Here is an 18,280-nt window from a genome sequence, read left to right as displayed (position 1 = left end):
AGTTTATACTTTAGGCACTAAAGAAATATTGCTGTTGTGGGTGCTTTAAGTTACTATAGTAATCCCATTGCAGCTAGTGGATGTTTTTTTCCGTTTGATTTTTTTTCCAAAAATTACTGAAATTTCAATATTTTTATGGAAGATCAGTGCTTGGTATGGTTGTGTCAATGGTACTGTTCTAAAGCTGGTATTGGAGCCTGAGTCTGAGGTTAACCTGGGTAATGAATGGAGTTGCTCTTATGTAACCTCTTTTTCCCTGTCAATGGCATTTTCTTGTTGCACTTACTTGATTACTAAATTTACAAAATGTTAAGCAAATAAAATGAAAAGCACTTTTTTCACCATTACTTTTTATATTGTGATGATACAATGCTGTGGATTCAGCCTGTGATGATCTCATTATTGTTTAGGATTTGTTCAATATGTGTGTTACCAATGCTATGTACTTGTAGTTTTGTGTTATCTGAATTATAGATTTTAATTACTAAATATATTCATGCCTACTTTTAGTTTTACAATTCACATAAAGAATTGAATAAAGTGAAGTGGTTTGCACATTTTGCTTACACATATTGTATTTAAAATCATGTTTTTATATTTCATTGGCTAATTGTTTTTATGTGTTAATTTTGTGACAACTACAAGTGCTAACAAAATATATTTTTGTTATCTGTTCTTGTTGTTTTATTCTTTAATTAATGAGATACAATAATTTTAAATACCTTGCTGTACTATATATATATATACATATATATGTAATATGCATACACGCATGCTCTCAACCTTTGTGCGTGTCCCACAGTTGTCTTAATCTAACCCTGGTGACGATGATATTGACATGTATGAGTTAAGCTTAGATATAATGTCACACTTAACATGGAAACTCAGAAATTAGCTTTTACTTGATATCTGGTAAAGATCATGGGCAAACTTATTTGCCACGTGAAGATCCTGAGTTTACTTCATTGTCTTAAAACATATTTTTCAGTTTTACCTAACCCTATCCTAGGAAATATCCTAAATGGAAATTGATGAGTAGAGAACCTTGGTTTAAATCCTGGTCCTGGAATTACTTCTCACCTTTCCATGCATCTTCTCTTAATGTGACCTTATTGGAATTGTACTGACCATGGTAACTGTAGTTCCTGAATTTAGTTCAGAGTTCTTTATGAAAATTACACCCTCCCCTGCACTGATAGGGAAAAAATATATAGGAAATTTATACCCTTTAGTTTTAAGGATATGCAATTTAAATGTGTACATTTTTGCATTGTGTAATGTAGTTGAATGTAAGGATTGAAAATATTGTGAAATGCAATCTTTATTTTAGATTGAAACAGGAATAATTAAATCCTTTTGATTTAAAATAGAAAATATGCTTTGTTTCATCAAACATAAATATAAAACAACTTAAATAGAGACCAAAATCATAAAGTTGTTTTTATGTTTTATTTAAATCCACCTTGCTGTCAAGTGAAGACAATTATAACAATTATAAATAGAATATTCTGAGAATTTCTATGTTCATTAATATAATGGTAGGTAATTAACTAGATAAGTATTAAATTTTCATTCAGAAGATTCAAGCAATCTTTTTTTCAGCAGTGTTTAATTCAAACCCTTTTGTAAAAATCCATATTTGTATAAACGTCCAGTTTCCACATGTGTGCAAGTGATTATGTTCTCATTTCACCTGTTGTGTATCTGCTCGTTTGTTAATTTCCAGTATAAATTCTTTCCGAGGAACTTCAGCGATACAAGTCCTTAATTAAAACTAGTTTATTCTTTCTCGATACAACTTTGTAATACACAGAATTTCCACAGTTTTAACAACCTTTATAACACAAACTATAAATCACAGTGATTCACACACTTTACTTACGGTGACTACTGTTCGCTTGACTCAATTATCTCTATCTTCAATCTATCTGCATATCTATCTATCGCTGCCTTTATTTGCCGGGCTTATATTCTAAAAAACAGGGCCCCTGGCAAACACTTGGACATTCGCAAGGTTCCTCAATAAGTCATGATCCTTCTAGAAACTCCAGCGCGCATGCTCCCAGCGTCTCATGACTTCTGCTGTCGTACCTCACCCATCCTCGTGACACTTGGGGCTCATTTGCTTCCCCCCCGTTACATTCCAAACAAAAAGTATACCCTGGTTGAGATGAGATCTGGTCTCCCTCAAGTGTGTCCCTATGGAGCCTCTGCCATCAGCTGTCACCCTCCATGGGCATTCCCTTTGGGTGCTTTCTGAAGGGAACTCATCTAGGTTTAAATATTGCATCAGTTCCTTTATAAATTCAGTGTAGGATTCTAGCTATTCTTTGTGTGGAAGTGAAGTATCATCTTGGAAGTTAACATTTTTGTAATCTGAAAATATATTTGTGATAGATAATTACCTCTTCCCACCTGACCTCCCCACTTTTGATGCACTTTCTTCTTGCCTCATCTAAGAATGAAGTTATTTCAAGTGCATGAAGGCTGTATCATCCTCCTGTTGGTGGAAGGCTACTGTCACATGATACCATCATACACCAGTGCAGTTCACATTAAACACATGAATGTTAGGTGGGAGTTAGCTCAAGTATAGTGGCATGCAAGTCTCATAGGCAGAAGTGGGAGGGATATAGCTATTGCATGTGAGGAGGTGAGTATCTATTGGAAATACATTTTCAGATTATGAAAATGTTAACTTTTGCTACCCTTTAAATTTACGTAGTTCATCGCAGCTAAAGATTTTGTGAATAACACAATCCACTTTGGACATTATGATTTTTAAAGTACTGGGATACATAACTTACCACTTTGTTTGTTAAATGGCCAGTAAGGGATATGAACATGTTTACACTTACAAATTAAGCGACAGCATTTCAAAAAGAAATGTATAACTGATGAATAAATTTGGATTTGCAATATGATTGTCTACATATGTGCAATGGCCTCTTGGTATTATTTGAATATAAAAACATATTAATCTTTTTTTTTCTTTTTTTTTTACCTTAAAATAGGAAGATAGTGATCATCATTTCCTCTATCAAGTAAGTTAATGTTTTTTAATTTAAGCTCATTTAGTACCTTTAATTTATTGACAAGTTCATACAAGTAAGCAAGTTAGTGTTAGTTTTAGGTCTGTATATGTTGTATAGAACTAGTCACCCCAAAATGAACTTGGGAAAGAATATTAAAAAAATTATTGTGTCTGTACTGTGTTTTTTTGTCTAATGGATTTTCATATTCCTTTATTTGTATTGTGAATACTTTTTAAGCATTCTGTTTATCATCATTGAAACTATGAAGTAAATCTTAAACAAAAAACAGATACCTTTATTTTTAAAATCAACAATCAATTTAGCCCTAATGAAAGTTGTGTAATCATAACAACTAAAGGAGGCATCACAAAAACTGAATTATGTTATGCTTTGTGCAACTGTAAATGCTACATTTGCATCTAATTTCAAAAGATTGTTCTTTTTTCAAGGTCAAATGTATAATAAAAGACCTTAAAATTCAAATACAGAAGTACAGAGTATTTTTGTTTAGTTGGTTGTTAAGCACAAAGCTACACAATGGGCTATCTTTGTTCTGCTCACCATGGAAATCAAAAACAAATTTTTAGTGCTGTAAGCAAGCAGACTTACCACTGAGCCATTGGAGATCTCTGTTTAATAAAAAACCTTACAGATTGATAATTTTATTCCTTTAAAGTTAGCTTTTGTCACAAAATGACTCAGTTAATCTACACCAAGAAAGCATGTCTTTCAATGAGATTGTTTACAATCCATGAACCAAAAGAGTGATCTAGAAAAGCATTTGTTTTGCCATACTTGGTTATTTAGTGCATAACTCAAGTCAATCAGAATATACAACTAATGTTTTTGATCAAAACTTAATAGGTAAGTTGAATCAAGATCATACAATATAAATGTGTGTAATTTTGATACTAATTAACAGTATCTGGAAATTCCATCCAATTTCTAATTTAATGATCATACTCATATTTTATATTTTGTGGTAGTCATACAATTATGAGCTGGCAAAAATTTTACTTGCACCCTACTCATTGTTTAATACATGCTGAAGCTCCCAAGTATTTAGCATTCTAGGCAGCTGCCAGTTTTGCTTATCCTTAACACCATTTCTGATGCATATTTACTGATTTTCAAGAGAAAAATTATAAGTATCCATTATAAAGGAAGATTCAGGAAATGTTAAACAGAGAATAAAATAGACATGGACACCAAACACAATCAATAAGTCTTTGATTCATATACTGAAAAATGTTATTGGAGCTTTATCCATAGTAGCTGCTAACTTTATTATATATATATCTTTCCTGGCAGCTGTAGCTAGAGAAAACACGTCTTCATGGAACAAAGACAAAAATCAAAAACCTTAATTATAATGATATTACACTCTCAAATAAGACAGTCCTAGTGCAGTATCCATAAACTAAGCTTACAGTATACATACATATGTTACTGATCATCCCCAGTATATATATTTGCATGTGAAGTATTTCCTAACTCGTTGACTTGTACAATTCTCTGAACACCTTCAGGAAGCTGGGTATGATACAGAAATGGGGGCAAGCAATTACAATTACAGTTATTATTGTAGTATATGTAACCATTGTCTAAGCTACAAGTTTAGCATAAGCTTACAAACTTTCTACATTCTTCTCACAAGGACATCACTAATTACATGCCAGAATACCTACACAAATATTTAGAAAAGTTTATATGGATAAGCATATATAAAAATACATTCTACCTTATTATGGAAGGATGAAATTAGTTGTTTTTTTGTTCTGACAACTTTTACAAATTAATTATAAAAATAAAAAAATAACTTTGGGGTTAACTCATTAAAACATAAATATTGAACTTATAAAGTAATATACTATATTTATATTTTCAACAAAAAATATTACTCTTAAGAACAGTTATTAAAGCATTCTTTATTAACCATTTCAAAAACACCAAGCAATTAGCCACTGTAGTAATCACTCATACCCAATAAAAATACTATCTTACTATAATGATGATTCATTATGTGTGGTGGCTGGTTCAGTTACTGTAATTTTTTATATGGTAACTGCAAACTGTTTGATGTTGTACAAGAGCTATTTTTTTAAGATTTTTACCCAAGAAGCAGGATAAAAATGGCTATGAAATAGAGCACATTTCCACTTTTTTTTTATGATATGTTAAGGCTTGCATCACCCATACATGGTTGACTAGATTGCCATAATTTTTTGTATGGTAACTGGAAATTGTGCAACAGTGTACACACATGCTATTTGGTGTAGGAATTTTGTCCAAGAAAAGAAAGAAGAAAACACTTTGAAATAGGGCAAATTTTCACTTTTTATAGACTTTTGGCATTGAATTTAAAGACACAAGTATTTAATCAATTATAAGTCAATTATTACCTTCCTCAAAGTGGGGTATGTGTTTAGCATCTAATGAAATCATTAAGGATTTAGTAATAAAAGGAAGAAGGGGACCATAATCTGACATTGTTCTTTATACAGTTTTTGCTTCCTTAATAGGTACCCTCAGCTAGTATATTTAAAATACCAAGAATGTGCAGTCAGTAGTGAATTACATAGGTCATTATTATGAGGAACTTACATGAATTCACATGTTTAGAAAAACAGAACACAAAACCTTATCAGTTTAAACAAATTTTAAACAGTGAGACAGTGGTAAGGAGAATAAAAATGGCCATAAAATAGGATACATTTCTGCTCTTTTTTTATGGACTTTAGGCTTGCATCACTTATACAATGCTGAAATCTGAGGTTCAATTCCCCACGGTTGACACAGCAGATAACCCAATGCGGCTTTGCTCCAAACCCAACAAATTGACATGTAACTATATAAGTACATATTAGAAGGATAAGAATTCTTTACCCATGTAAACGAGTCTCAGTTCAAAATAAGTTTCTTTAATTATAAGGTTTAACACTACTTATTCTTATAATATTCAAAGTTTAAAAATCGTGTGAAGTGAAATTTTGTTCTATATTCAGAATTCTCTTCATTGAGTCAAACTTGGGCTAATGGTAATTTTTGGTAAATTAAGGCTAGCAAACTTGGCTTAGTAAAATAAATAGTTTTTATACTGTACATTAATAGGGTTTTAGCTAGTGCTGAGTTTTTTCTGACTATATTCTGTTCATGAAGTATGAGGCACTTTTCTGTAACTTGTGTGTCATGTTCCTATTCAAAATGTTTCTTAATTAAGGGTTTGTGGAACTATCCTTCCATGTGATGTATCTTGGAAAATATCAGGAAATATGCAGATTTTTGTAATGTTTGTGTCTCATCAATTTAGTTTATTACTCTTATAGTCTAATGATGATTTGATTTACAGTTTCTTTCATTCCAGGCCTATTGATGTTTTTATTTTTGTTGTCTTTTATAAGACCTAATGTAAATCTTTCTTAGAACACATTTCACACTCATGATGAAAAGTTATCAGCTAACCCACTTCAGATAGCTTATGTAGAATCAGTACATGTCAACTTAGGTTGGGTACATTATCAAAACAGCTTTCTCATTAATGACCAAATTATTCTTTTTAATATACCTAAACTTAAACTGTGCTTTCTAAGTCTCATGCTAGACTCAGTTATAAGTAATTATAATTCAAAATTTACCTAAAAATGCAAACATTTCACTATTCTTATTCAAGATTCACCCACAAAAGAAAAGAATTATCATTAGTCTAAAAGTAAATGTTCATTCTTAACCCCATATTACAGAATCTCTAATCACAATAATGAACTTTATTTTTTGTGGTTTTAAACTGTGTGTCTTTTTTACAATACTAACTTTTGATTTATATTTCAATATAAATATTTATTTAATACAAAGTAAATATTTTAGCTGTTAAAATGGCATTACTATTGCTTTAAATTAATATTAATTAATATTTCATTTAAATAAAGCTTGAATTAGTTGTTATCACATATTAAACATAAATTTATTTTTATTCTCAAGTTAATAACCATACTTGTGAAAATAATTAATTACATAAAATAAAATTAGTAAGATAATGTCCTTAGTGGTACTTTATGAAATCATGGTCAGCACAGAACATATGGCCCAAAATAACTTTCAGCTTCACAATAAACAAAGTGAAGCCACCACTTTATAACCTTTCCTCCGTAATACTTGTTGCCTTTGTAAAAGATAAAACAAAACTTGGTAAATTGATGAGTATCGAAAATAATCTTCATATAATGTGGCTCGTGATTTGTTTTCATTTTACTGTTGGTAAAGTCTGATGTGTTGATTGAACCAGAATGGATTTTTAGTGCCAGATTTATAAAAGTAATTCTATGATTATGTGTTTTTCATTACAGATCATTAATAATGAAGACTCTGGATTAGATGTTGATAAATGGGATTACTTTATGAGAGATTGCCACTATGTGGGCTTGAAATGTAACTTTGATTACAATCGTCTCATTTTTAATGCAAGAGTAATAAGAGCAGAAGATGGTAAACAGCACATTTGTTTCAGAGACAAGGTAAGTGTTTTCTGTGAATATTTACTTGTACAGCTATAAAGACAGGTGTTATTTTTATAATTATGGAAACATGCAAGTAGAAAAGCCAGAAAGACTACATCATCATATTGTGTTCATTGATGGGATACACCCTGTTGTGGTCCTCCAAGTTTATGTATCATAAAAGGAACAGATGCAGAGCTGAGGAAAATTTTGCTAAGTTGAGACATTAGGGTAAATGTTTTGAGATGCTGCCTTACAATTTTGTGTTTTTTTCATGTTTTGATGTTTGTTGTTTTAGTGAGTCCTTGTGCAGAACTTTCATGTGATACAAACTTTTATTTTGTTTTTTAAAAGCAATACCCTTTTAAGTTTTATTTCTATTTATGAAATTTTAGAGAGGAAGATAATATTTTCATTTTGTTGTTTTTATTGTAAAGAAGATACATCTAACTTATTTTTCTTATCTAGGCTATTCACAACATTAGTGATATGTTTAAAACAAGGAGTGACCTTCATACTGCAGTATATCAGCACAAGAAGGTACTGATAGTTGAACGAATGTAAGTAAAGTTACCTTTAATGTTTAGAACTTAAACAGGACCTAGAGACATATTGAAGGGAATAATAAAATAATAAAAGTTTTGAAAATGATGATGTACTGTCAAAAATTGGAAATGGCCTTGAACATTATGATGATTAATGTATTGTAGTTTTTATCACATTTTTGCCTCTAAATCCTACTAATTTGTAATTTTTTTACTTCTTAAGAAAACACAAGAATTAGTTTCTTGCTTATAATAATTTTTGAAATTTTGAATAACACAAAATACATTTACATACTATTTCTCAGTATTTTATTCATTGATCGATACAGTTTGGCAAACTGCCAATTGGTGAGCCTCGTGTTCTTGACACAAGCAACAAACAACAAGTAAATACAAGTGCAGTTAAGTGTAATAACAGAACAACCTTGCTCATTTTTACTTGTAAATAGAAGAGTATGGTGACATGTCTACTAGCAACATAAAATAACAGATTTTTCTGACAGTATTCACTAAAAGAATTCAAATTTTGATATTTTTCATATTATGAATAAAACAGTTGGTGCATATGCTTGGTGTTTTAAATATATTTTGTGTTTAATGCTGTTTTTTTATCCCTCAGTGACTCAACTAGAATTTGGAATTGCTCAATCAATGCGGCAGACACAATGTAGTCAGTTAGCCCATTGATTTTATATGTTGTACAATTCACTTATTACACAAGTTTTAATTTATGCTGTAAATTTTGGATATTGCATTATTTTGTTTTTATGAAATTAATAGCCTTGCAAAATCAATTTATTTATAAGGTAATCTACATATATTTTTTGTATAGGATGACTGATGCCTTAGTAATGGCCTTTGATAAACTATCTGGACCTGATGGGTATGTTTTTATTTTTTTTGTTCTTGCATGTATTCTAGAACGTAATGTTACATTATACGACTGCTTTAATATTATTTGTGATCCAATAATTATAATGTTTGTGATCAGAATAATTTTTTAAAGACATTTTTATTTAAAATGTTGAACATCTAGTACTTTTATAATAAAGAACATACAGACCATGTACAATGATATACATTTAACCAACTAAAAGGTAAAATTTTCTTGCAACTGTTTTGTAGATTTTTAATTAACTATGTCATAAAATGTTTTTGTTTGTAATAATGATCAGATGTGTACACTTGATACAGCAACATAAAGATAAAACTTATAATATCTAAGAAAGAAAAGATGAAGTGTGTTATATAAAAGTTTTCACTTTTAGGATGTTTCTTAAGTTTGGTATTGAATTTTTAAACTAATTGGATATGTTCTATTTTATAATGATTTATACTATGTTTGCTTAATAGAGATAAAATGAACTTGGTGGAAATAACAAAAGCTGCAGTAAAAGATGGTGGTTATGAAGCATTAGAGAAATATGCTATACTCATTGATTCAGTACTGTTTTATGAGATTCGCAACAGCAAAAGACCAGATTTATTAGAATCAAAGAAACTTCTTGTAGCTGTGGAAGAAAGGAGTTCAACTAATAACTTTTATAAACTTGTTGATGTTCTTGATGCAGACAATACTGATCAGGTATGTAAACTGTTACTTAACTTACGAAGAGTAGGTAGAAAAAATGGAAGGTCAAAGCAACTAAAAGACAAAAGATTAGAAATGAAACATATATCAAAAGATAAAATGTTTGAATTGTCACCAGTGGTTTCACCTATAAAATAGCATCAATTGTATTTATGATTTGGCAAGTAACTCTTTTTGCTTTTATGTGTGTCACAATTGAAACAACTGCTATGTTACCCTTTTCACAACTAGTAAAAAAAAGATATCTGTATAGGTATATTGAAGAATGTTGAAGAATTTTTATGCATATGTGTTCTTCAGTAGTGAATTCCTTGTAAGGTGGATGTAGAAAAGTCATACACTTGTGCTAATCATATATCTCAAACAAATATTACATACCACAACAGTTATTCTGCAAGACTTATACTTACTTGACCAGTTTTTGTGTTAACCCTCCTGAAGTTTGGTTATACTCCTTTCAAGAGGTGCTATAGATATTTGTACAGGTTAGTATCACCATCCTTCTTATACCTGTCATTTTGTTATGCACATATTTTACTTGTGAGTTCCTTCAAACAATCAGTTTATCATTATCAATCCAAAAGTTAATGAGTTAAGTCAAGACACATACTGAATGTGATTAAAGATTTTGTTTATCTGTTCACTTATGTTTTCTTTAATTTTTTGCTGTTCATGTTCGAAGTTATTCTCTGCATATCATTTCCCAAACCCACTTATAACTATCTGACAAACGTCTGTACTTGAATACCACATTTTTCATTTATTTCTAGCACTATAGTTTTAGATGAAGAAAAATGTAAAAGTTTAAAAGTGTATACATTCACCATTATGTTTGCAGGCATTAAAAGTATTGTTAAACTTTGAAAAAAAATTCTGTGTGTTTCTGTTTAATCTTATTAACTAAAGTGGGGAATGTACATTCTTTATTTCTTACAGAAAAAAAATTATAAGGATTATATTTGTGAACAACTATCTAAGATTCATGGTCTTATTCCTAATAAGGAGTGTCATCAACTAGTCAAATTAGAAGTAAGTTAAAATAGTTCATTCTTCAAATATTGATTAAGGATATTATCTGATAATGTTGTAAAATTATTATTTATTTGATATGGTGTACTCAAGGATTATTTTTTAAAAGATTATTATTGAAAATATTTTTAACTTGATTCAAAGAAAATATTAAAAGATTATACTTTAATTAACTCGTATATAAAAGATTATTGTGTAATTAACTTCTAGATAAAAAATTTTTTCCAATACAATATCTTACCTCATCTTACATAGCTTTTCTCATTAAGTGTTGCCCTCTATATGCAAAAATTCTTTTTTTCGCTCACCACTAGCCTTGAAAATCCCACCTACCCCACATTCAACTGTCCAACGTGGCTTAACTGCATCTTCACATGAAAATAAGCATGTGGCATCCCTCCACCAACAGGAGCATGACATACACTCCTGATGCTAGTTACTCCCTCTGTACAATTGAGCCTCATTTTCACTTTTCATTTAGGCACAGTCGTATGTGGTTAATCAGATATTACAATATTTTGCATTTTGTTTTTGCTTTTTTTCTCAAAGTAGTACCATATTTTCATGTAAATAACCCACACCTGAGGAAAAAAAGTGGTCTAAGAAACTTTTAGGCACATATTACCTGCACTCATATATACCCCACAAGCCAGCAACGCCAACAAATTTTTGAAGACAAGAAAAATTGAATAATCCTTTTAAATTATGGTAACACAATAAAACATTCAGTCAATAGAGATTCTGGATTAGATACATATTAGATATATGCATGTAACATGTGTAAAAGAACTATTATTAAAAATATTATGATTAAACTTACAGAAAACCTTGTATCTCATTGATAATTTAACTCAATCCCCTGTGGTTATGTCATGTGATGAAGCCAATCACAGGTTAAAGGTTATGGTGACACTATGGGGCATGCTAAAAGTGAAACCTACTCATCTTGGAGGACGTGAGCAATAAATTAAGTCACAGTTGTAATCTGTTTAAATACTGATAAATACAGTCAAAAGTATTCTTATTTATGCTTTGTCCTTTGAGCAGAGAATACAGGTAACTGGAATTGTTAACAAACGTACTTATCAGCTGATTGATGAATTGCTCCACATGTTGAACAAGAACAATATAAACGAATATTTGGAATAGAAAATTAGTGATTTCAGTCTTAAGAACAACAACAACAAAAATACTGTATTACCCACACAAAAGTATACCTCAGTTAGCATTTTTGAAAACTAATTTAACATATAGCCCATGAGTTATATGTGTAAGATTACGGTTTTGAGTGAAAGTAAATTTAACTTTTCATGGAATTACCTCTGTTGAACCATGAATTATGACTTTCATGTCACATATACCACTGTCGTGACTACTACTACTACTACTACTACTACTTTGTCTGTTGTTTCTCAGGCTTCAGGTTCTAAATTTTTAGCTGAGGGGGTCACGAACTTAATTTGACGGGAGTTTGAACACTTTTCTCCTTCTGCTACATGGTCGTGTCCCTTATAGGCAGTGGATCCTGCTCATTGGTGAGTGGTGCCTATCCAGATATGCTTATTGGCTATCAGCCTCAAAATCTGCATTGTACAATCTATCACACATATATATACCATCTGGGGCACCCCTGGTACACTACCTCCGATAGATCGAGTCCTGGAGGCTGGACCTAGAGAAAGCAGCTGGACCAAGCAAGTGGTAAGATGGGACACTCCACCAGAGGAAACCAGGGTGTCCGATATAAAATACTGTTTAGTGTAGGTATTATTAATTTAGTTATTTTGTGAGTGAATATTTCATGATTGTTTAGTTTTTTCACAATGAGAGAATTAAAAGCAGACGAATATTGGAAGTAGGCCTATATATATATAAAAAAAACAGACAATTATTGGAAGATGCATTTGCAAGTCATTGATGTCGAAGCTATTGAACGTCATGTGCAATCAATTGATGTCAAAGATATAGAGGTTTCTAGAAGGCCTAAGTGATAGAAGTTTAAATAGTGACAAGCAGACGAAAAAAGCAGTAGAAGAGAGTAAAGTAAAGTCACAGGAAGGAGAAGTTCAATTAAACATGAAGTTAATCGTCATAGGAGTGAAAGGCTTAACAGTTGACATGTTAAGAGTGAGATTAACAATTTTGTAAGAGATAAGGAAAATAATTTGTCTCATCAAAGGGTGTTCTAAAGTAATTAAACCAGCTTGAATGGACTTTGACAAAAGGCAGATGATTCTTGGATATACAAAAAAGGAGCAGATGATTTTTGAAGTACAGGATACAATTGCGGTAACTCAACGACAACATAAGTGAACTATACACAGATAGTCTGGCAATAGAAATAGAGAAAAATAGTTCGGCTTGTCAACTAAATTCTAAAGCAATTTAATAGGCCAAAGTGGACTTTGACAAGAAGAAGAGAACTGTATAGTATCTAAGATATAACTATGACCTCCATAGTGTAAGGAATTTTTGTACATATGTTTAACTTGTTACAAATATATATATTATTTTGAAAACAAGTGGAGTGCATGCTGTTCGTTTATTTTTTGAATTTATTTACAACAAGTCACAGACACCAACTGCAGAGGAATCCTTAGCCCAACACACCCATATATTTAACTTACTTAGTATATATACTACTTAAAACCAATATACATAGATATCTCCAGGCCTATAACACTCACTGTTGAGATGGGGTGTTCCAGAATACTGCTGGTAGGTTCACCTCATGGTATATTGCATCACAATTATGCCCATCCCAGACCATACTAACTCATGAATTATCAAGAGTAAAGCAGAAAGGAATTGCTGCCCATCCCTGCCATTCCTGTAATTGAATAAATCAGGAACGATCTGCTTTTCAAAATACGGTTACCGTGATCACCCATTGCACAGTCTCCAGTGTAGCATTTCTCAGACTCCCCACTACAAATTTTCCTCTCTCCTTACCACTTATCAGTTCCAAACTGCTGGGGTGGTGGACCATGGAGGCTTCTCCTGAATGCTCAATCCAATTCAGTAAAGAGTAGGGCAGTGGTGTTCTGTTGATGTAGATCTTCCAAATGAAGTAGATCCATTAAAATGCAGTTCACCCCTCTGGTTGGGACCCCTCATCCTACCATTGCCCGAGTGTCACTTCCCAAACATTAGGGTTTGGATTAGATTTGTACCAACCAACATAAGTCCTCATGCATGTGTTGGTCAATGTACCCTGGCATACCTCTTCCATCAAGCTGAAGCTTTGGAGTTTGGTATTGCAAGGAGCTGGACTGGCTGACAGGTACTCTGGTTGACTGGGGTACCCCCAACATACCACCTGCAGGTAAATGATTCGTAAGTTCTGATACAACATGGAGCTGGAACAGGAACCAAAAGTCTGTTTGGTTTTGGATTTGAGTGGACCAAGGCACTTCCATGCCAATTATCATTCAGATGCCTGGTTCCCAATTGGCTAGTGTTGATTAAGAATTCAAGCATATGTGCCCTGTCTAGACAGGTGGGACGGAACATTCTCACTTCCATCTCGTAGGCTTGAGGTGAATATGGTAGGGACCCTCCTCCTACCATGGACCAGAAGATAAATACCCGATGGACTGGAGTTGATCCACCAAGTATGGTCTGATGTGCCCTAGCCATTCTACACCATGGGGCACATCCATTTAGTTTTCTCCACCACCCTCCATCCTGCCCTCTCCTGGATTTCAATTCCCAGATGTTTGTGTTGAGCTGGACCATTCAACATGTATACATTAACAGATGTGCTTCAAAAAATTTCCTCTCATTTAGGCAACATTATTACCTCATTGGGTGATGAGTATACCTGGTACAGATGTGGTGCAGTCTCCCACGGGTGTGTTCCTCTCTCAACAGAGGTCACACCCCTAGGACATTCTTTGAATGCTTTCTGAAGGGTGTTCATCTAGGTAACTTTTGCACTGATCCCTCCACCTTTTTAATGTGAGATTCTAACTATTATGTGAGAAGAGGTAAGATATTCTATCAGAAGTTAATATTTTCCTACATTGAAAATATATTTCCAATAGATACTTACCTCATCTCACACTTCCCACTCTTCCTCCCCACTTCCAGAGCTTCTTTTCTCTCTAATCTCAAAGTGAAGGTTAGGCTGAATAATATAGAGAGATAGTAACTTATGTCAGGAGCATGTGTCACGATCCTGTTGGTGGAGGGTTGCCATATACTTATCTGCATGCAAAGACACAGTAGAACCATGTTGAATGTGGTGTAGGTGAGAGTTTCAAAGCTAGCTAGTGGTGAGCAAAAAAATAATAATTTATGCATATAGAAGGCAGCAATGAACAAGAGAAGCTATTATATGAGCAGAGGTAAGTATCTATCAGACATATATTTTCAGTGTGAGAAAGTATTAACTTTCACTCAAACAATGAAATATGTGTTTCATAAGGGATTCTTGAATAGAATATTCAGTGAATATACTAAGCTGTTATTAAAATGCAGTGGCAGTTGAAATATACTTAAAAAGCACACCTATAACATTTTATTTATTTTTTAGATAGTCAATTTTTCTACTGCTTAACAGCTCTTGATATTAGGAATACTGCAAACCAAGAGTGCATAGTTAAAAAAGAAAAACTAGATCTTATGTCATTTACACTAAAAGAAAGGTTATTTGAAGGTAACCAGCATTAATAACTCTTAGGTTAGGGAACTATACAGATGATGAATTCTTATTTATATTTTTGATTGTAGAAGGGTGTAAGGACTAAGTTATTATTATGTAAAGCTTATATGATGAAAAACACTAAATATATTATTTTCTAATTTTGTAATGTGTTTTTATTAATTGATACAAAGAAGATATTAACAAGAATTGGGTAATTCATAAAGTGAAAAAGACTGAAAAATAATTATTTTATTGTTATAATGCTGATACAAGAATTGTTAATTGACAAAATGAAAACACTAAAGAATGATAATTTAGTGTTATAATTATTTAAGAATTGTTAATTATTATATAAAATAAATTTTCTGAAAAATAATTATATTAATTTTATAACTAATTTAAGAATAACTGTTGAATTGATACAGCAGATCACTAAAGGATTATTATTTACTTCTTTAGTACAAAGAAAGACTATGTAATTACTGCATAAGTAATCATTTGCATGATTTGTAATATGTTTATAGCATACAGTTTTATTTATTACCTAATTTTTATTTCTGTGAGTGGAGTTTTTTATAACGTGTTTAAATGTATCATTCATAAGAATTTTACATATCTTTTCATGCTTCTTTTTGTAGACAATGGATATTCATTGGGGTAAAAAAGAGTTGAATCCTTTGGATTATATTTTTATCTTCGAAAAACATCATCCTAATCAGGCAGTGCCACTTTCAAAGATGAAAACTGATGCTATCTATGCTATTCCAGAAAAATATCGTCACATAAAATTTTTGGTTTTAACCTCTAAGATGGAGAATGAATTTATTGATGCCTTAAGAAACGTATGTAAGAGAATGAAGAAAGAAAGTAAAATTTATACTGAGTAAAAAAAGCCTTTTTTAATGCAACAGAGGCCTAAAAATCTTAAACCAGTAAGTCATATAAGGTTGAAATAGCCACTGAACTTAATATATACATACTTTCCTGATGGTTTTTCTTTATCTTCATTTTCAAGATTTCAAGTCTTATTATAAAAGGTTTCTAATCCAAAAAATTTAGCCTTTCATCTGAACAAATTATTTTACTCAATCATAAAGTGTAAAATTCATTATTAGAACTAAAACCCCATCTGTTGCAAAATATAATTATGCTACTTCACAAATAGCCATGAAATATTAACTTTTAGTTGTCTGACCCATAACAGTATAAAAGAGTTATTAAATTTAGTAGTTTATTAGCAAAATTTTAAATTAAAATGCCTTAAAAAGTGTGCATAATTTTCAAATGTAGGTGCATATGCTCATTCTGAGAAGGTCTTTTAAACAGAGGTTTTATGGTTAGAATTAAAACAGTATAATTTAAGTATGTTAAACAAAAAAATCATATTATTGAAAGTGCATGTACTTAATAACATGTCAGTTATGTATACTATTTCTGTTGAATCAATATGATATTAACCAGATGTTTAATCTGGTTTTTGATCAACTTTGATAAAACTAGGATGGTGAAATCTTTCAAGTAAAAAGAACAGTCCTTTTTACATGGGATATCAAAATGTAATGTGATACAATAGATGCCTATATATATATATATTTTATATAGTGTTTGTATGGTTTGTTTAAGTACAATATAAGTTAGTTACACTCAACTGACTTGTTTTTAAGTTATATTTGTTTGCAAGCATATACAAGTTTATTCTTAAATGCTTAATTTAAAGTAATCAAGGATGCTTTTAAAAATGAATTGGTTTTAAATATCCAGTCTCACTTTGCTGTTTTTGTTTAAGTTATTTTTGGTGGACTCAGAGTACATGAGAATAAATGTCTGTAAACTACATTATATTATTTATGTGTGTTAATTTTTATTTAGATTAAACTATATATATACAGTTGTTTTACAATTCCTATTTTAAGTTGTTAATTTAACTATGTTTTTCTTTAATACTGATTTTAAATATTTTATTTATGTAGTCATCTACCTGTGAGATTTATGTGGACATCACGTTTGTGTTTACATTAAACCATGATACTTGTAGGAAGACATACAATTAATATGAATCAGGTTTTCTAGTTTATCTTCCTGCCTTAATCATATTTTAAGCATTAGTATATTTAAAAAAGATTAGATTTTTATAACATTTAGTGACAGAAAAATAATGCCCCCCAGTAGCACAGCGGTATGTCTGCGGACTTACAGCGCTGGAATCCGGGTTTCGATACCCGTGGTGGGCAGAGCACAGATAGCCCATTGTGTAGCTTTGTGCTTAACTTAAAAAACAAACAAACAGAAAAATAATAAATTTTAAGATTCAATATCACATGACAGAAATACACTAAAAACATTAATTCAAATTTTGCACATGAAATATTGATTTTAAGTAAGTTTACGAGCTTAGACCATAATGAATTGAACTTTAACAGTAGTTTTATCAAACTTTTAATGATAATTGATTGTGCTAAAGACACTTAAGGAAGATTCATATCAATCATGGATTTAATAGACTTAAAAGGTATTATGTCTATAATGATTATATTTATTCTGACTCTTTATTTTTAAATGATACTGATTTGTTAAGCATAAATCATTTGGTGGTTTTATTCTCTCAAACTAAAAATGAAATCTGTAATAGTTGAAAATATATTTTACAAAATAATGATGCTATATTTTTATCATATATATAATTTGTGCATTATCAATTTGTTCCGATATTTTCTTACTCACAATTCATACTGTAATCAGTGTTAAAAGTATAGAATAAGACAACCATGTAGCTCAGGGATGTGAAGACAACAGAGTTACTCAATATTGTTACCTTACTCTTTCATTAATTTTCTGAAGAAGAGTGATGTTTCAATATTCATACATCCCAATAAATCTCCAATTGGTCAATAACATATCAAAAAGGTCAAGAGAATGCTAATGATCATAACTTCAAAGTT

The 18,280-nt window shown here is 31.2% G+C and overlaps 1 protein-coding gene across 3 annotated transcripts in view; it reads left to right on the top strand.

The window, feature by feature from the left end:
• LOC106468085 (deoxynucleoside triphosphate triphosphohydrolase SAMHD1-like) overlaps positions 1–17,568 on the top strand; it is a 27,734-nt gene extending 10,166 nt beyond the window's left edge. For 2 of the 3 annotated variants that reach the window (XM_022396390.1, XM_022396392.1), the window contains exons 6-12: positions 3,015–3,044; positions 7,379–7,546; positions 7,997–8,088; positions 8,906–8,956; positions 9,427–9,658; positions 10,601–10,693; positions 15,980–17,568. In XM_022396390.1, coding sequence (XP_022252098.1) covers positions 3,015–3,044; positions 7,379–7,546; positions 7,997–8,088; positions 8,906–8,956; positions 9,427–9,658; positions 10,601–10,693; positions 15,980–16,228 — 915 coding nt within the window. In that variant the 3' untranslated portion in view covers positions 16,229–17,568. The remainder of the gene's footprint in view (positions 1–3,014; positions 3,045–7,378; positions 7,547–7,996; positions 8,089–8,905; positions 8,957–9,426; positions 9,659–10,600; positions 10,694–15,979) is intronic. The other variant, XM_022396391.1, reaches the window with a different exon arrangement.
• Positions 17,569–18,280: the final 712 nt, after the last annotated feature.

Source organism: Limulus polyphemus, unplaced genomic scaffold (genome assembly GCF_000517525.1).
Source record: "Limulus polyphemus unplaced genomic scaffold, Limulus_polyphemus-2.1.2 Scaffold2866, whole genome shotgun sequence".
Lineage (NCBI taxonomy): Eukaryota > Metazoa > Arthropoda > Merostomata > Xiphosura > Limulidae > Limulus > Limulus polyphemus.
The sequence above is the reverse complement of the archived record's forward strand: the minus strand, read 5'-3'. Positions and strand labels throughout refer to the sequence as shown.